Source organism: Chionomys nivalis, chromosome 25, assembly GCF_950005125.1.
Source record: "Chionomys nivalis chromosome 25, mChiNiv1.1, whole genome shotgun sequence".
Taxonomy (NCBI): domain Eukaryota; kingdom Metazoa; phylum Chordata; class Mammalia; order Rodentia; family Cricetidae; genus Chionomys; species Chionomys nivalis.
Window position 1 is genome coordinate 6,799,310 of NC_080110.1, and position 20,360 is coordinate 6,819,669.

Consider the following 20,360-nt stretch of genomic DNA (forward strand, 5'->3'; position numbering starts at 1 on the left):
GCGTCCCCGCAGCCGGCGCGCGCCCGCGAGTCTGAGTTTTCCCCTTACTGAGTCTGGTAGCGGAACCCGGAGGCGGGAGGCGGGGCGAGCCGACGGGCGGGGTTGTCCGGTGGGCGGGTCCAAGGCTGGGAAGGGGCGGGGCTCCTGAAGCCGAGCTGCAGCCACGTCCCACGGTACCCTCGCTGAGGCATCCCGGGCTTGGAGGTCTTCAGGGTTCCAGACATGTCCGAGATGAAGAGCCGGAAGAAGCCGGGGCCCAAGGGGGCTGCCGGCGAGCCCGAGAAGCAGAGCGACGGCAGGAAGAACCCCGAGGCGCGGGGAGGCGGGGGCTGGGCGGACCCCCGCACCGGGCTCAGCCTGCTGTCGCTGGCGACGTGCTTGGGCCTGGCCTGGTAAGTGCTCGGTGCAGGCCGCGTACCCACTCTTGCTTGAATGCGCTCACTTAACTGTTCTGCTAGCTAGCATGCCCTGTAGCTGTCCCCGAAAGTCTGGGAACGAGTCACCCGAGACGCGGCGCACACTTTATTCCGCGCCTACTGTCCACACGTCTCAAGTTTGCACATAGCTGAAAACCGCTACTTCCCGTCCATTCTGCAACTTTGCAGATGAGTTTGCCCCACCCCACCCCAAAAGAAACGCACCAGGGAAATATCTGGAGCCAAAAAAAGAGTTCGTTGTTGCTGAACAATAAATGCTGATGAGGCACCCTCATATTTAGAACAGTGTGCCTACATTAAAACTATAGTCCTTTTTAAAAAAGATTTTGTATGTATATATATATATATGAGTGTGTGTGTATTGCATGTGTGTGAAGGCGTGTGTGCACGTGTGTGAAGGCATGCAAGGAACCCACAAGAGGGTGTCAGATCCCAAGAGCTGAGGTTACAAATGGTTGTAAGCCACCAGGCATGCATGCTCTGAGCAGCTGAGCCATCTCTCCAACCCGGAGACAATAGCCTTATTCCTTAATTACAGGCTGAACGGTATGTAGCATTGTAAAGGATACTTGTTTTCACTTAAGACTAAACATCCGTAGTGTTGAAACCAAGCATATATTGGTGATGTATTCGTGTAATATGGAATAATCTTAAAGTGAGACTGACTTTGTTTTCTTCCCTATTTCTTCCCTACTGCATCTTCTTAACAGAACTGATACATTAATACATATTCATCATTGATAATCATTTAGTAAGATAGCTGATAGATTCAGAAGCGACTCCGGATAGCCTTCAGTCTAGAATATATTTAATGCTAGTACATTTCCATTTTAATTTACTAGACCTGGGGTTTTGGAGGGTGTATGGTTGGGTGGTTGGTTTGGTTTTTTTGAGACAGGGTCTTAGGTAGCCTAGGCTGGGCTAGAAGTCACTGTGTAGCTGAAGATGACATTGAACCCCTGATCCACCTGCCTTCGCCTCCCAAGTGCTAGATTACAGGTATTTGCCACCATACCCTTCTTGTTTACAGGGTTGTTGTTTCCAGTTAATAAAAACGTGTTAAAATGAAATGGGGATCATTGTTCTCTTTAAAAGGGACTTATTTAATGATGGTATTAGTGTTTGTGGAATATATTAATTTCGATCAGAAGAGAATAAATGTATTGGATTTGCTGTTTTAAATAAACTACTCATGCCTTAAAATGTGTGCCCTTTTTTAGGTAAAGGGGGGCATGCTACATTTTGGATTGGAAAAGAATATTACTGAGTTGGTTCACTCTAGGTCAGCGGTTCTCAACCTGTGTGTCGCAACCCCTTTGGGGTCACATAACAAATATTTGCGATTCATAACAGTAGCAAAATTACAGTAGCAATGAAAATAATTTTGTACTTGGGGTCACCACAACATAAGGAAATGTATTAAAGGGTCACAGCATTAGGAAAGTTGAGAACCACTGCTTAATTTATTTAGTTAAATTATTTAGTGGTTTTAGCTGCTAAATTTATTAATGCAGTTCCCTTTACTTAGAGAAAGCCTCATAATTCATGAAGTAAACTATATCACAAAACACATTCAGCATTTTCAGTGATTCTATAAGGTTCAAAAAGATGTTCAACAAGGCCAGCAAGATGGCTTATCTGGTAACTGCTCCTGCCCTGCCAAACCAAAGGACAGCCTGAATTCCATCCCCTGCACCCACAAGGTGGAAGAAGAGAATCGAGTCCTAAAAGTTGTCCTCTTACCTCCACACATACTCAGTGAAACATCTGAGACCCCACACACAAATGAAAAATAGTCATAAAGTGAAAGGCAATTGAGAAAGACAACCAACCCCACCTCTGACACGCAGACACTCACACATTCACACCCTCGAGCTTCAAAGGGAAACTAAGAATAAAACTTGAAAAGTCATGCTTCATCTCAGGAATTTGGTGTTAGGGAATAGAAAGGCAAAACATGTTACTAATTAGAAAGATTTTTGTATAAGCTGAGCTCTGTCTTTGCAAAATGATTTTTAAAATGCCAAATCAAAATTTTGAAGCTAGAGTGTAGCTCGGTGGTAAGGGACTTGCCTGATGTACATGAGGCCATTGGTTCTGTTCCCAGTTTTATAAAAAAAAAAGTTATGCATTCTTTAAATGGGTAGAACCTATGACTGTTACTAAAACAGCTAATGGTTAATTGTTCTTGGGAAGTATTTTACCCCTAGACTGAAATATATGTGCTGTTTATAAGAAAATATTTATGGTAAATTTAGGGTCAAGCTTTAACCTAGCAGGCTATTTGCAAGTGTGTCTCAAATATTTCCCATCTCATAAAATTGCTAATGGCACACTGGAATTTTAACAATGATCTCACTACACAACACATAGGTAAGCCTCTAACACATATTTCAGGATCTAGAAATTGACCCGCCAGATAGTATTAAATGCTGTACTTAGTCTATTCTGGTTGTTAAAACAGAAAATAATTGTATCAGCATAAACTGCTTTTCCATCTCATACTTGGTACACTTAAGCTAGGCAGGGGGCAAAGATCTCAAACCCTTGCACCGATGACAGTGTGTCGTCAGAAACCATAAATGTTTGGAAGACTGTTTGGGAAGTACAAGGTACATGACAAATCTAAAGGTATATTGTTTTCACCTTTCCACTGAAGTTTAGATTTACTTTCTGTCTTAGTTACTTTTCTGTTGCCACAACAAAACACCATGACCAAGGCAACTTCTAAGAGCATGTGATTCGGGGCTCGTGGTCCCAGAGCGGAGGGAGCATGGTGCCGAGCAGGCATGTCACTAGAGCAGTAGTGGAGTCCTTAAATCCGATCCCCAAGCAATAAGCAGAGAGTGTACTAACGGAGAAATGGGAAGGGCTTTGAAACCTCAAAGCTCCCCCAGTGACACACCTCTTCCAACAAGACTGCAATTGGACTTTTCTTTGGGCAGCCAGCTCACAAGTAATGACACGGAGACTTCTTAATTATGAAGGCTCGGCCTTTAGCGTGGGCTTGTTCCTAACTAGCTCTTATAACTTAAATTAACCCGCTTCTATTAATCTACGTTCTGTCACGTGGTGTTACCGCTTATACCTTGCACCTCTTGCTTCCTCTCTGTGTCTCCTGGCGTTCTCCTCTCTTCTTCCCAGAGTCCTCTCTGTCCCCAGATGTCCAGCCAAACCTTTTCCTACCCAGCTATTGGTTATTTAGCTCTTCATTAAACCAGTGGGAAGGCACCTTAGCAGAGACGCATCTTCACAGTGTAAACAAATATTCTGCAACACAAGGCCACACCTCCCAATCTTTCCCATACAGCTCCACAATTAAGGACTAAGTATATACACAAGAGTGGTAGCGCTGAGTCTTAGGGTAGGTAGATTGTAACCCCGTCTAGCCTCAAACTCATGGCCATCCTGGTACTTCCTCCTCCAAGGACTGGGATTACAGGCATGGGCCACCATTCCCAACCTTGCCCTGGTTTTAAATAATAAAGTATAGGGGCTGGAGAAATGGCTCAGCACTTAAGAGCATTGCCTGCTCTTCCAGAGGTCCTGAGTTCAATTCCCAGCAACCACATGGTGGCTCAAAATCATCTGTAATGAGATCTGGTGCCCTCTTCTGGCCTTCAGGCATATGTGCAGACAGAACACTGTAAACATAATAAATGTTTTTGAAAAATTAAATAATGGAATATAGTCAGTGTTCCCTTAAATGTTAGGTAGCTGGAGATGCTATGAAACAATGTCAGATAGTCGTTGACCCTAATAGTGGCCCTGTAATGAACCATAATAACTGCTTCCTGTGATTATGTACTCTTTCTCATTAAGTTGAAAGAGGCAGAGAAATCCCTTAGTCATAAGTTCTCAGTCAGCTGTCTGCCACCACGTAAGAACTCACTAAGAGATTATGCTGTGCACCGTTCATTAACACGGGGTCCTCAATTTGTGCGAAGTCTTGAGAGACTTCAGTGGATGTGAAGGGGTAAGGAAGGTTGCTTTTAGAAGGTCTACACTAAAAGCTGGTTCGCTTTCTGGGTCTCTCCTACATCTAACACTTAAGGCCTTACCTCCGTGATAGTGAAGAAGGTCCAAAACAAAGTCCTGCTGCCATGGAGACTTACAGATGATCACTCCACCCCCTGCTTCATTTGTTACCAAACCAGCCCCCTGTCCAGCTTAGAGTTCAGTGGTAGGCTTAAGGTTTCCACCAAGAGCAAACAGAGGGAGTTTCATGCCTTTAAACAGGCAGCGTTGGCATTCAGGAGAGATGGGAACATGCACAAAGGGGTCCAAAAGAAAGGGCTAAGGAGCACTTGCCTGCCCAGCATCTGCGACACCCTGAGTCTCACCCCCTGCACTAGGAAAGAAACTAGGGCAGAACTAAACAGCGGATGCCGGGGTCCCGAGTGATTTGTTACACTCCCAGCATTGCTCTTGTGTTCTATAAATACGAACCTGTTTTATGTCTCCAGAACCCCTGTGAGATATTATTTTCCCTACCTTTTAGGTGAGGAAACATTAGCAAACCAAACAATTTGTCCAAGGTGGTTGGTTACACAACCAGTAAATGCAGAGACAAAACAGCCTAGCTACTTAGCCTGTGTGATGTGTTTGCCTCCCTTCAGTATTAACCCAAAATAAGATCAAGTTTCCGAAGCTGGGCATAGTGGCCCACACCTCTAATCCCAGTCCTCAGGAACCAGAGACAGGCAGATCTCGGTGAGTTGGTCAACCTAGTCTACATAGTAAGTTCCAGGCTAACCAGGACTACACTGTGGGACCCTGTCTTGAAAATAAATGAAAATTCTGAGACTAGAGGAATGGAGATCGATGGCTTAGTGGTTAAGAGTACTTGCTGTTCTTGCAGAGAGGATGCGGGTTCTGTTCCCAGCACTACATAGTGACTCACAACTGTCTATAGCTTCTGACCCCCACTTCTAGCCTCCTCGTGCACCAGGCACATGTGTGATACATATACACACATACATACATGTAGGTAAACACACCACACACACACCAGTTCTGAACCGGCCCTTTCTTCTGCTAGAAACTGTACCCTTTTGTAGACTCTAATTGCAAGTCTTTGACAACCTCGTCTAAAGAGAAAGACTGGGAACTGCTCCTGTCCGAAGATGCCTCTGGCTCATGAACCAGGAATAAAACACCTCGGGCATAAACCTGATGCCAGTTTAAGAACATGATTCTTCAGGGCCAAAGCAGCCCTCTTTGGGCATACTTTCTTGACTTCTAGAAAATAAACCATTTTCTTCCATAATTTCAAATGAGTCCGTATTTATGAAATATATACATGTAACGACTCTTTATCTGTTCTGCCAGCCAAATAATGACACCAAGACTTATTATTAATTATAAAAGCTCAACCTTAGCTTAGGCTCATTCTTAACTATTTCTTTTTTTTTTTTTTTTTTTTTTTTTTTTTTTTTGGTTTTTCGAGACAGGGTTTCTCTGTAGCTTTGGTACTCGTCCCGGAACTAGCTCTTGTAGACCAGGCTGGCCTCAAACTCCCAGAGATCCGCCTGCCTCTGCCTCCCGAGTGCTGGGATTAAAGGCGTGCGCCACCACCGCCCGGCTTAACTATTTCTTATATCTTAAATTAACCCTTATCTTTTAATCTACATTCTTTTATGTGGCTCGGTTACCTTTACTCTGTACTGCCCTTTCTGCTTCCTCTGCACCTGGCTGGCGACTCCGCTTTTCTTCTTCCCTGAATCCTCTCTGTCCTGAAGTCCCACCTAACCTCTTCCTGCCTAGCTATTGGCCATTCAGCTCTTGATTACACCAATCACAGCAATACACCTTCACACAGTGCACAGACATCCCACATCTACAGGTGGAAAATGCGTTATAACTCATCAGCACTGTGGACCATCTTTTTCTCCTCATCACTGGCACTAAGTCAGCGGCATGCTGCTTTTTGCTTGTTTGGTATTGTCTACTTGTAACAAGGGGGACTCTTACTTTGGCAAGAGGCTAACCTAAAGGAGACGGAGGAGAAAAGTATCAGAGGTATTTGCACTCACCTGACACTATTCAAGCATTGCTTAATGCATGAATCTGAAGAGAAAGCCAGCAGTAGATAGCATTAAAATGTCTAATAAAATCAAAAGCCTTCAGCCAGGCATTAGTTGCTCATTCCTATAATCTCAGTACTTGGGAGGCTGGGACGAGAAGATCAGGGCTTCAAGAGGCTAATCCAGGTTATACAGTGGTTTGAGGCCAGCCTGGGCTACATGAGACACTGCGTAAATCTCTGTGTATGTGTGTGTGTGTCTCTGTGTGTTTGTGTGTGTCTGTGTGGTGTCTTCCTCTGGACATCATTGCTGGGAACTGAATTGGGTCTTCTGGAATAACAGCAAAAGTCCTTAGTCATTGAACCGTCTTTTCCAGGCCTCAGTAAGGCATTTTTATAATGGATCAACTTTTACTCAAAGCCTCCTGTAGTAATGTTTTTGTTCTGAGTAAACTTACTCCTCTGTGGGATAAGTGTGGAGTAACCATGCAATAACAGATAATAAAACTAGTCACTGAAATGAGCTCATTTACTGGGCGGTAAGTCTATACTACTAAAGAGGGAAAAACACTTAAAATTATGATACGACAAGCCGGGCGGTGGTGGCGCACGCCTTTAATCCCAGCACTTGGGAGGCAGAGGCAGGTGAATCTCTGTGAGTTCGAGACCAGCCTGGTCTACAAGAGCTAGTTCCAGGACAGGCTCCAAAACCACAGAGAAACCCTGTCTCGAAAAACCAAAAAAAAAAAAAAAAATTATGATACGACAAAAGCAGTTATGGGATGTAGGAGAGTACTTGCCCAGGATGCCCCAGGTTCTAGGTTTGTTCCCAGCAACAACAAAAATGGAAAAAAAAAAAAAAAGATAGAAAGGAAAATTGTCTAATCATCATCCAACTTTAAAAATTAGGAAGATCGGCCAGGCGGTGGTGGCGCACGCCTTTAATCCCAGCACTCACTCGGAGGCAGAGGCAGGCGGATCTCTGTGAGTTCGAGACCAGCCTGGTCTACAGAGCTAGTTCCAGGACAGGCTCCAAAACCACAGAGAAACCCTGTCTCGAAAAAAAAAAAAAAAACTAAAAAAAAAAAAAAAAAATTAGGAAGATCATGCTTTTTACATGGGTTTTCCTTAAAAGATATATAAATGCACAAAAGAGAAAATGATCTCTACTAATTCCTTGGGGGGAAGGGCGGTCTGAGACAGGGTTTCTCTGTAGCTTTAGAGCCTATCCTGGAACTAGCTCTGTAAACCAGGCTGGCATCAAACTCACAGAGATCCACCTGTCTCTGCCTCCTGAGTGCTGTGCTAATTCTATAAACTGGGATTATATGATAGACATTAACCTGCATCATCAAAAGAAACATATTTATTACAACACTGTAAATATTTGTTTAGCAAACATGTCCATTTTAAATTTACACAGTCTTACAAGTAGTGAGACCATTTTAAGTTCAAAACACAGGCACCTTTTCGAGGATACACACAGCTGCACTCTGAGAGGCCTCTCAACTCTGAAACTTTGGCGTCTCTTGTCTTTCACTAGAAAAGTACTATAAAGTATGATCTAAGTGATCCTCAGCTTGGCTGCATTGATTGCCTGGGAAGCTGTTAGACCATTCAATATCCAAGCCATATCCATGACTAGAATTTCTGTAACTGGCGATCCAGTTAGGGGTGTGTTAAAGCTGTCTTGTCATTGGTTCCAATATGTAGGGAAGACTTGCAACCACTAATCTAGATCCTGAGCTCTTGGCACTTTTTTCTTGTTGTTGTTGTTGTTGTTGTTTTCGAGACATTTATTGTTTCAGAGATTAGGATAAGGTGTCTGGCTAACTCAGTAAAGCATTAGATTCTTAGAGATTGGGATAGCTTTTTTTAATGTGTGTGAGTATTTTGCCTGTACATATGTGCATCACATGTGTGCCTGGTGGCGGTACGGGTGAGAAGAAGGCATTGAATTCCCCTGGATCTGGAGTTATAGGCAGTTGTGAGCTACCATGTGGGTGCTGGGGATAAAACCCGTGTCCTCCAGGGGAGCAGCCCAGTGCTCTTAACCACTGAGCCCCTCTCCAGCCCAAGGATAGTTTTTTTTTTTTTCTTTTTTGCTTCTACTCTACTATTTACCAGATGAAGAGACCACTCTAATTTTGTTTGCTTATGTGCTGGCTTCCAACCTGGGGTCTTTTACCCGTCAGATAAGCACCCTTCCTACTACTGCGTTCAGCCCTAATTGTGTGTGGGTGTGTGAGTGTGCCTGTGAGTACGTGTACATGTGTGTGGAGGTCAGAGGTCAATCTCTGTCATCCCTACTCAGAGGCAACAACCTTGTGTTTTGAGTAAGGGCCTCCCACTAAGATGGGGGGGTCTCACTGATTAGCTAAGGCTGACGGATCCTCGTGTCTCTGCTTCCCTGGCTCTGGGATTACTAGGGCACCACCATGCCCAGCTTCCTAAATGGGTGCTAGGGATGGTGCTCAGCTCCTCATGCCTACCTGGCCAGCACGTTATCAACTGGCCGTCCCCCTACTGTAGAATGACAGCTACAGTATACCTTTGAGCACATTGCTGAGCATAGCCAAATACAGTTTTTACAGCCTGCTTTGCGTGTTCTACTCTCACTCTGACAATGGCTCTCTTTTGTATTTTTATTATTATAACCGTGTTTAAACAGAGTCTCATGTAGTCCCAGTTGACCTTTGAGCCTTAGACTCACTATGTAATGGAGGATGACCTTGAACTTATGGTCCTCCTGCTTCTGCTTCCCTGAATCATACAATTACAGGTGAGGATAACATAGTCTGGACAATAGTTTGAGGGACTTAGTAGTAGCTTAGTAGCGCTGCACCTTGAGATCAAAGATTTTATCCCAAATAGTTCAACCCTAACTTCTTCCAAAATATTTTTTTTTTTTGTCCATCTATTAGAGATGCTGCCCTGCTTCACTCACTGAGCTGTGAACCCAGGAAAGAGGCAATGCTGACTCATCTTTGCGTTGAGTTAATCCGTCCCCTCCCACTCAGTAGGCACCTGGGTGGTGAAGTCAGCTGACAGACACTGCAGCACCTTGTTCTTATCAGAAGTGAGTGAAAGTCATTATTTTCTTCTTCTCCAGGCTTGTATTTCAACAATCAGAAAAATTTTCGAAGCTGGAAAACCAATACCAGTTGCTGCAAATAGAAAGCAGAGAGTTTCAAGGACTACAGACTACAGTCAGTTTAATTTCAGACAAGGTAATCCATTCATTAACTTGCTTGGGGGAGATGCTCCTGTCTTCTTTCAGCCAGAAACTAACAAAATTGTAGGCTTTGGGAGAGGTAGCAAGTCTTACACGGTTGCAGTTCCCTAAAAGCCAGATAGCCATGAAAAGGACACCTATGTTACGACAGGCTCCAAAGCCACAGAGAAGTCCTGTCTCGAAAAACCAAAAAAAAAAAAAAAAAAAAAAAAAAAACGGTGAACATCATTTCTTTCAGCTATGCCCTCATGAAAAAGGTATGTTAAATAACTAGGATTATGAGTTCAAGAATATGTTTTTTCTAAATAGGAATACTCTACTAAGAGGCGAGCGGATCTCTGTGAGTTCAAGGCCAGCCTGGTCTACAAGAGCTAGTTCGAGCTAGTTCCAGGACAGGAACCAAAAGCTATGGAGAAACCCTGTCTCGGAAAAAAAAAAAAAAAAAAACTATTAATGATGAATGTTTCTGTCCATGTGATTCTGGTCTGGTGTACTTGGATATTTTAGGTATCTTCAGAATTTGAACCTTGTATATGTCATACTCCTGATTGTTAAAATATGTTTCTCTAATATAAAAATGATTAAGTAGCTCAGGATTGTTTGTGTCGTAAATGCAGCTGGAGTCTACTGAAAGTATCCTGCAGGAAGCTGCACCATCCATGTCTTTGATGACCCAATTTGAACAGGAAGTATCTGGCCTCCAAAGATCCATACGTGGCATTGAGGACAGTGAAGAGATGCTCACTCAAAAGATGCAAAGCCTTAATGAGAAATTCCAGACCATTACAGATTTCTGGGAGAGAACCCTGGCAGAAATGAGCAACAATACAGCCATTTTCAAATCAGAAGCAAAGCATATACATTCTCAAGTTACCATGAAAATTAACTCAGTCGAGCAAGAAATGAAACTGCTCACTGAACGGCTAAAAGATTTGGAAGACAGCACACTACGAAACATCAGAACAGTAAACAGGCAAGAAGAGGAGGATCTTCTCCGAGTAGAGGCACAGCTCAACTCCGACACAAAAGCCGTTGAGAAGCTAGAAGAAGAGCAGCATTCACTACTAGCCAGAGATGAGGATCTGACCAGTAAACTTGCCAACTATGAACCCAAAGTTGAAGAGTGCAAGGCACATTTGCCAGCTATAGAAAATGCGATCCACTCTGTCCTCAGAGTCTCTCAGGACCTGATGGGGACAGAAAAGAAAATGGAAGACCTCACTGTGCAGATGTTTAACATGGAGGACGATATGCTAAGGGCAGTGTCTGAAATAATGGAGATGCAGAAGACCCTTGAGGGGATTCAGTACGACAACAGCATACTAAAGATGCAAAATGAACTGCTGGTTCTCAAAGGAAAAGTTCACGATTTCATAGCATATTCAAGTTCAGGAGAAAAGGGGACTTTGGGAAAATATAACCTAGAAAATAAGGGAGCCGATGATTATTAAGCTTACTGTGTACCTTTCGATGGAGATCAATCAGTTCTACATTAAAGAAATGGCTCTGCCTCACTTTCCCAGAGAATAAGTGGAGTATGGAGCACACAATCACACTTTTACCCCTTTAAGATGTAACACTTACATTAACCAATTTAAATAGAAATAATTCTGCTGGGAGGTAGTAGTGCAAATGCCTTTAAATCCAGCACACAGAGGCAGCAGCAGGAGGATCTCTGAGTTCAAGGTCAGCCTGGTCTTCAGAGGGAGTTCCAGGACAGCTAGGACTACACAGAGAAACCTTATCTCAAAAAAGAAAAAGAAAAAAAAAGAAAGAAAGAAAAAGAAAAACAAGCAAATAGTTCTAAAATATTATTGCTCTACTTTTTAGGCAATTATTTAATATTTACATGTCTTTCCAATAACTAATAGACATTATTATGAATTGTCTTTATTATACTAGAGATGTGTGTGTATCTAGAGACATAGATATCTACATATAGATATCCATAGCAAATACTGAGACCACTTAACCATTTCTCTATGTGACCCTAGTTTTCTGTTTTTCAAAGCCGTGTCTGTTTCTCATGCCTTTTCTGTCACCCGTTCTTTTTTTTTTTTTTTTTTTTTGGTTTTTCGAGACAGGGTTTCTCTGTGGTTTTGGAGCCTGTCCTGGAACTAGCTCTTGTAGACCAGGCTGGACTTGAACTCACAGAGATTCGCCTGCCTCTGCCTCCCGAGTGCTGGGATTAAAGGCGTGCGCCACCAACGCCCGGCAGGTCTGTCACCCATTTTTGCAGTTGGTTGATAGCATGCCTGTCTCGGCAGCTTTTTTTATGTTCGGACAGCCAGGTTCATAGGGATTTTATGGAAAACGAAAGGTAACATGCCGGCAGGAGAGCCTGGGGGCTCTTCCGTGAGGCATCGCCACCTTCTGAAAACCATGGCGCCTGGGAAGTGGTTTCCCTTTCACGAAGGTTCTAAACTGTGTTACAGCTACTCACAGGAGGTTTAAGATGTGAGTAAATATGCTCTTACTCTGTCCTCATTAATATTTTCTGTTAACCGGTTATGCTTTGAGGTATGATCTTTCGGAGTCCTTTTTTGTACGTGGACTTTAATTTCTAAAGTTTGAACTGTGTGACACTAGGGTTTACTAAATATAACTAGTAGATACTTAAAGTAAAAATATGCCGATAAGCCTATGCCCGTTTTAAAGATAAAACAACATAACAATAAACTGTGATCATTGTGATGTATTTATGTCATTATTTTAAAGATTCCCCAACTTAGTTTGTTTTACATACCGCAAATCCCAGCACTCGGGGGGCAGAGGCAATGCAAGCAGAACTATGAGTTCAAAGCCACCCTGTTCTGTATCGTGAGACTAATACTCAAAATAATAATAATAATAAACGGTTAACAAGGCTAGGAGACAGCTTCGTAAGTGAAGTTCTTGCTGTGAAAGCTGAGGACTTTACCCAGCCCTGACATGAAAACTGGGTCTAGAAGTGCCTGCCTGAAATACCAGCACTGGAAGACAGAGGCAGAATGCAAATAGTACATGAGAAAACTATCAAAATATCTCTGTCTATGTATTCCTTTGCTAAGAAATTTGCCAAGCTGGGCGGTGGTGGCACACACCTTTAATCCCAGCACTCGGGAGGCAGAGGCAAGTGGATCTCTGTGAGTTCGAGGCCAGCTGGGTCTACAGAGCAAGTTTCAGGACAGCCAAAACTACACAGAGAAACCGGCTAGAAAAATCAAAAAAAAAGAAATTTGCCTTGGGGCCGAAGAGATACTCGGTGGTCAAGAGTACTGGTTGTTCTTGCAGAATACCTGGCTTTGACTTCCAATACCCGTATGATGGCTCACAACCATCTGTAAACTCAGCTTATAGGGTAGCGGGCACACTCTTTTGACTTTTGCAGACAGCAGGCATGGCATGTATGTGGTGCACAGACACATACACATATGCAAAACATTCATATGCATAAAATAAATGTTTTTAATTTCGTATTTATCATAGTTGTCATTGGAGAGACCTAGATACATTTAATGAATCTTCCTTTGTTCTTTGGTGTGTGTTTTGGAGCTTGTAGCCCAGGTTAGTCTTAACTCACCATCTTCCTGCTTTTGCATCTCAAGTAACAGGGTCACAGGTATATGTAATGGCACAGGCTTCCTTTTGTTGTACTTTATGAAAATTGCCAATATCGTAATATACATTTTTATATCTCTGTAATTGATAATAAATATTATACCAATTAGCTCATAGAGAGTAGTGTCCTTTTATTTAAAAATGCCAGCACAGATAAAGCAGTTTTCCAGCTAGGTGTGGCAGTGCATGTCTGTAACTCCAGATTGAGGCAGGAAGAGTCCAAGTTCATGGCCAATTTGGGCTACACAGCAGGACACTAACAACAAAAGTCTAGCAGAGTGAGAGTCTGAAGAGATAGCTTTGTGGTTAAGACTGCACACTGCTCCTGCAGAGAACCTGAGTTCAGTTCCCACGACCCACATAAAGCTGTTCACAGTTCCCTAGAACCTCAGCTCCTTCCCACTGTAGGGGATCCAGCTCTCTGGCCTCCATGGGCACTGACTGCTCTTCGGGGGACCTGGATCCTGTCCCCAGCACCACATGGCAGCTCTGCGAGTGTTGCGCAGACAAAACACAAACATGATATCATAAGAGAATTTTATCTGTTTTTGTATTCTGAGACAGGATTTCTCTATATAGCTTTGGGGCCTGTCCCAGAACTAACTCTGAAGACCAGGCTGATCTCGAACTCACAGAGATCTGCCTGAGTGCTGGGATTAAAGGCGTGCATCACCATTGCCCGGACAAAGAATTCTTTAAAATTACAAGATGAGAGCTGGGTGGTGGTGGCACACGCCTTTAATCCCAGCACTCGGGAGGCAGAGGCAAGTGGATCTCTGTGAGTTCGAGACCAGCCTGGTCTACAAGAGCTAGTTCTAGGACAGGCTCCAAAACCACAGAGAAACCCTGCCTCGAAAAAGCAAAAAAAAAAAAAAATTACAAGATGAGCTGAAGCTACGGCTCAGTTGACAGAGTGTCTGTCTAGCATTCTTGAAGCACTGAGTTCTATCCCCAACACTGTATAAAACCAGGCCTGAACACTGGGGAGATGGAAGCAAGAAGATCATAAATTCAAGGTTTTCCTCAATTACATAAAGAACTCAAGGTCAGTCTGGACTGCCTATAACTCTGTCTCTACAAACACATGTACATACATACATGTATACATATGTAGTGATGTTTTGTTTGTGTTTTTAAAAGTAAAGCTTGCAGCCAGGCAGTGGTGGCACATGCCTTTAATCCCAGCACTCGGGAGGCAGAGGCAGGCGGATCTCTGTGAGTTTGAGGCCAGCCTGGTCTACAAGAACTAGTTCCAGGACAGGCTCCAAAGCTACACAGAAAACCCCTGTCTCGGGGATGGAGAGATGGCTCAGCCATTAAGAGCATTGCCTGCTCTTCTCAAGGTCCTGAGTTCAATTCCCAGCAACCACATGGTGGTTCACAACCATCTGTAATGAGGTCTGGTGCCCTCTTCGGGCCTGTAGGCATACACACAGACAGAATATTGTATACATAATAAATAAATTTTTAAAAAAAGAAAACCCATGTCTCAAAAACAATAAATAAATAAATGAATAAATGAATTAATAAATAAATAAAGCTTGCTTGAAGAGCAAAGTGCAGAGCTTGGACACTAGAGGCCAAGCAGTGGAGGCACACACCTTTACTCTCAGGACTCGGGGACAGATGGATCTCAGTTAGATCAAGGCCAACCTGGGCTACACGAAACTGATCCAGTCTAAAAGAGAAACAGAGCTCACACAAAGGGGATCCCAGCACTTGGGATCACACGCCTTTAATCCCAGTACTAGGGAGGTGGAGACAGGAGTGATATGGTGGGGCAGAGAGAAGACTGTCAGGCAGGAGGAGACAGGAGCTCAGTGCAATCTGAGGTTTCAGAAAACAGACGCAGTCTGAGGAAGCAGTCTGAGGACAGGATGCCCCTTTGGTCTGAGCATTGGCAGAGGTAAGAACTCTAGTGGCTGCTACACTGCTTCTCTGATCCTTCAGCTCTCACCCCCTAATAGCTGACTCAGGGTTTTATTATTAAGACCAATTGGAACCCGTGCTACATACATACATACATGCAACAATGTAAAGGACCAGCTAATGATGTAACTTAGAGAAGAGCACCTGCCTGTCATATACAAGGTCCTGAACTTGAACTTGATCGCCAGCACTGAAAAGGAAGGATGGGAAGGAGAGAGGAGGAAGGAGATATAGCCAAATAAAGAAATAATAAATAAAAAACTTCACCATTTCTAGTCTGTTAGCACATCGTATTGAGTTTCCATTTTAGAAGTTCATAATAAATCCTCTCTCGAGCCACCAAATGAATCAAAGCAGTGACCCGGCCTCCTAAGAATGAGCTCTTTCTTTCTAAGCCGTCTTAGTTAAGCCATACTATTAAACTATGCTTACTCCACAGAAGTAGATGCATTGGCCAGTGATAGCCTAGCCTTTTGTTCCTCTCACCCACAGGAGGCTTTTCAGCAAATAAGTGTATTGCAAAACAGGATCCCTAAAAATAAAATATTTTGCAATTGCTGCTTGATTTCCTTCCAATTTGTAGCTATCCGTTAATGTAATGCTTTGAATAACCTTATCACAAGCAGACTTCTCTACCAAAAACACATTCTGGGTCACCTACTTTGCCAGTCATTGATGTAGTGTAATGAAAAATTGACGAGAAAAATCAAATATACGACGAAACCAAATGTGATGGAGCAAACGGGGCCTCGCTCCCTTGAGTTAACTGGTCTACCTCATTTCAGCGAATCGCCTCCTGTTACAGCCACTGCTCTTTAAGTCTGCGTTCACAATACTCTTCCGGGAACTAGGGATATAGATCAGTGGGCGAAGCTGAGAAAGTGAGTTTGGATCCCCACCATCCACACAGTTTGGGTGTAGAGGGGTATAGAAGGCTCAGGGGCTGAGTGCTTGCAGAGGACCCAGGTTTGGCTCCCAGAGCTCACATAGAGATCACAGCTTCCTGTAGTTCCGTTTCCAAGGCATCTGAGGCCTTTGTCTGGCCCACGAGGGCTCCTGATCTATGTAGTATACCCAAACTAACACAAGTATACACACATGTTTAAAAAAAATCTTTTTAAGGGCTGGAGAGATGGCTCGGTGGTTAAGAGAACTGGCTGCTCTTCCAGAGGTCCTGAGTTCAATTCCCCGCACCCACATGGCAGCTCACAATCATCTGTAATGAGATCTGATGCCCTTTTCTGGCATTCAGGTATGCATGCAGAAAGAACACTGTATACATACATACATACATACATACATACATAAATCTTTTTTTAAAAAATTGGGTACAGAGTGCATGCCTATAATTCCAGCTCTTGATGAAGAAAGGATAAACCTAGGATCCCTCTGGCCAGCCAGTCTAGCCAATCAGTGAGTTCCATGTTCATAGAGAGACCTTGTCTCAAAAAAAAAAGGTAGTGCCATGTATGGTGGCACCAGCCTTTGATCTCAGCTCCCAGGAGGCAAAATCATATGGATCTGGTCTACATAGGACATTTCTGGCCAGAGGTACATAGTGAGACCCTATCTCAAAAAAAGAAAATTGTCAGGAGTCATTTTCCAGGGATGATGGCAGGAACCATTGTCCTGGGGATGTTTGCGGAGAGCCCTACACCCCAACTGTATTGAGAACTGTTTGTTGGCAGAGCCCACCCCACACCCAACTATCTTGAGAGCTATCTGTTAGTGGAACCTGCCCCACATTCCAACTATCTAGAGAACTGTTTGTGGTTGGAATCACGAAAGGAACGATTCCGCCTGCATAGAGAACACTAGGTGTGTTGACTCGTGACCGACTGGTGACCAAGTGTCGGCTCGTGGACCATTGCTGCAAGATCCCTTCCTGCCCTCGCCATGCCCCTGCCCCCATCCCAACCCAAATTCCTCATTCAAGGGCTATATAAGCCACAACCATTTCGCCAATAAAGTGAGGCTTTGACAGCAGATCTTGCTTGGCCTTGGTTCCTCTTTCCCGCCCATGTCTTTTCAGATAGCGCCTCTTCGGGACCCTGGAATAACTGACCTGCCAGGCGGGTTACAACCCTAGAATAACTGACCCGCTGGGCGGTTACAGAAAATAAAAAAGAAAAAACATGGAGAGCAATAGTAGAAAACATTTAAGACACACATTGATTTCCTACCCCCACACACAAAGGACTAATCTGAGCATATTACATTTTTTCCTTAGATAAATTACATACATGTTAGCCAAAACAATTTCCAAAAGGTAACTGAGAAAGCCAGTGCTATCTAATAAGAACAATGACCCATCAAAAGCATTGAAGAAATGTCTAGTTACTCTAGAAAACACCTCATGCCTGCAGGTTACACCGCGATTCTTGTGAAAGATGCTTTCTGCCCTCAGATCTTCTTTTTGTTCCATATCTTTTTTCTGGCTTTTAAATAATCAGTTTCTTGACAATCTGCTTCCAAAACGCAATAGCAAACTCCCCGAAAATGAGAGACTGCCCTGATCCTCCTTGCTTGTACTATGCGGCTTGGAAAGTTGTTGGCTCAGACTGCTTCACCATCAGTAGAAAGCTACAGTGTGGAGCAGCCGAGGACAGCCTGGGGAGTCCGTTCTCTTCTGCCATGTGGGCCCCATGGCTTGAACTCGGGTCATCAGCTTGGCAATAAGCACCTTTACCCGGAGGATCTCATTGGCCCTGCCAATTCAAAGATTTTCAAAAGTGTATGTGTGTTTGCTATGTCTACACAGGTACCCAGGGAGGCTGGACCCTGGTACCCTGGAGCTGGGGCTACACGGTTGCGAGCCACCTAGCATGGGTGCTGGGAACCAAACTCAGGTCCTCCGGAAGAGCAGCAAGTACGCTCTCCAGCCCCCTGGTTATACCTTTTAAATGCCTGAAATAGCTTAATAGAACTTTTTAAAGCAGAGGGATCAGGAGTTTCACACGAGTCTGGACTGCATAGCAAGACTCAAGACTGTGTCTTTAAATTAAAAAAAAAACAAAAATAAAAAACTTCTATGTAGATGTGTGGCAGACCTTATCTAACATGTCCAGGCTCTGGTTCTGCCTCAACAGCACAAAGAAAGAAAAGCCAGGCCGGGCGATGGTGATGCACGCCTTTAATCCTAGCACTCGGGAGGCAGAGGCAGGCGGATCTCTGTGAGTTCGAGACCAACCTGGTCTACAGAGCTAGTTCCAGGACAGGCTCCAAAGCCACAGAGAAACCCTGTCTCGAGAAACCAAAAAAAAAAAAAAAAGAAAGAAAGAAAAGAAAAAGAAAAGCCAGGACTGATGGCTCCTATCTGTAGTCAGGCTATTTAGAAAGCTAAGACAGACAGAAGATCATTTGAGGTCAGAAGTTCAAGACCAACTTGGGTAACACAGCAAGACCTGTCTGAAAAATAAAAACAAGAAAGGCAAAAAAAAAAAAGAAGAAGAAGAAGAAGAAGAAGAAGGAGGAGGAGGAGGAGGAGGAGGAGGAGGAGGAGGAGGAGGAGGAGGAGGAGGAAAGGAAAGAAAAAAGAAAAAAAGAGGATATGCTGTCTCCTCAGTCTGAAACGATACCTAGATGCATCTGCAGAATTCTTCCTTTCTTCCATAGCAATGAAGAAAACACACCCCTGTGTCTGTTAGCTCGCTCTGTACTATATAGAGGACCAATGTTATAGGAACATCAACAGAAGTCAACTCCAATAATGTTTTATAAAATGTCCTGGGTGTTCCCCTTATTCATTAACAATATACTTAAATTACTTTAAATCCTCTTTTCTAATTCCTTTTGGAGTCTTCTCGTTTTTTGTCTTTTCAGTTCTGGAATTCAAAACCCAGAGCCCCCAACCCAAGGCTCGCTCTTTCAAAGCTGTTTTATGCTATGCTTTCCCAAAGAGCAATAAAGTCAAGGGGAGAAAAAACAATGAACTTTAAGTTGAATTTTAAGTGTCAGATTCTGACTAATTTAATCACTGTGGTATTCTGTTTCCTTATAGTATCAGAAATGTGAAGCTCTCATGGAACAGCTAAAGGCTTTTCAGATAACGGCTCGTCTAAAGGTCCTGCAGGAAGAAATTCAGGAGATGAAAATTTGGTCCAGCAGGGTAACCGAGAAACATGGTACACTGAATGACACGTTAGCAAGTCTTTCTCAAGACATCGCAAAGGTTGACCAACGTACAACTTCCACGGCCAAGGATGTGGGTCTCAAGGTTACAGGTGTGAAGACAGATCTACGCCGCATTTCCGGTCTGGTAACTGAAGTCGCAACTTTAACAGACTCCGTGCAAGAACTGGGAAATAAAGTCGGAAAGGTAGAAACGGCGACGGTCGAAAATATAGGGGACCTCCTCTCAAGTAGCATAGACCGAACAGCGGCCCTCCGAAAGACGGCGAGTGAAAACTCCAGAAGAATCGACTCGGTCGCGACGAGGCTGGCTGAGCTCCAGGGCGATTTCGACAAGCACGCCGACAGGTTTTTAAGCTTAGAAAGCGACAGAGCGAAAGTCCTGAAAGCAGTGGCTTTCGCAAATGACCTCAAACCGAAGGTCTACAATCTGAAGAAGGACTTTTCGCGCCTGGAGCCACTCGTGAGTGACTTAGCCCTACGCATTGGGAGGCTAGGATCTGACTTAATTCAACGAGAGAAAGAAATCGCTTTCTTGAAGGAAAAAATATCTAATTTAACAATAGTCCAAGCTGAGATTAAGGATATTAAAGACGAAATAACGCGTATTTCAGATTAGTTTGGAATGATTTAGAGAGAGGTAACTTTTTAGAAATGATATTTCTGCTATGAAAAGACTGGTAATAGCCGGGCGATGGTGGCGCACGCCTTTAATCCCAGCACTTGGGAGGCAGAGGCAGGCGGATCTCTGTGAGTTCGAGACCAGCCTGGTCTACAGAGCTAGTTCCAGGACAGGCTCCAAAGCCACAGAGAAACCCTGTCTCGAAAAACCAAAAAAAAAAAAAAAAAAAAAAAAAAAAAAAAAAAAAAGACTGGTAATAGAAATTGATGTTTTGGAATAAATTCCTTTTTGTGTTTGATACTATTTTACTCCATAATATTTTTTAACTTTTACTCATATTTGTGTGTGACCGTGTGGGTGGGTGCCTATGCAGGCCAGAGA

At 43.6% G+C, this 20,360-nt stretch overlaps 1 protein-coding gene across 2 annotated transcripts; it reads left to right on the forward strand.

Moving 5' to 3' along the window:
• Nucleotides 1-146: 146 nt before the first annotated feature.
• Nucleotides 147-20,034, forward strand: Ikbip (IKBKB interacting protein). 2 transcript variants are annotated; one of them, XM_057758255.1, is made up of 3 exons: nucleotides 147-392; nucleotides 9,575-9,692; nucleotides 19,227-20,034. In XM_057758255.1, the coding sequence occupies exons 1-3, from the start codon at nucleotides 223-225 to the stop codon at nucleotides 19,974-19,976; spliced, it is 1,038 nt and encodes a 345-aa protein (XP_057614238.1). In that variant the 5' UTR covers nucleotides 147-222; the 3' UTR covers nucleotides 19,977-20,034. The 2 variants fall into 2 exon arrangements, with proteins under 2 accessions (XP_057614238.1, XP_057614236.1); XM_057758253.1 differs by lacking the exon at nucleotides 19,227-20,034 and adding an exon at nucleotides 10,315-13,401.
• Nucleotides 20,035-20,360: the final 326 nt, after the last annotated feature.

Coding starts and splice junctions, on each gene's coding strand:
- Ikbip (XM_057758253.1), top strand. CDS start 223: ATGTCCGAGATGAAGAGCCGGAAGAAGCCGGGGCCCAAGGGGGCTGCC. Junction 393..9,574: donor ACGTGCTTGGGCCTGGCCTG/GTAAGTGCTCGG, acceptor CTTCTTCTCCAG/GCTTGTATTTCAACAATCAG. Junction 9,693..10,314: donor TCAGTTTAATTTCAGACAAG/GTAATCCATTCA, acceptor TCGTAAATGCAG/CTGGAGTCTACTGAAAGTAT.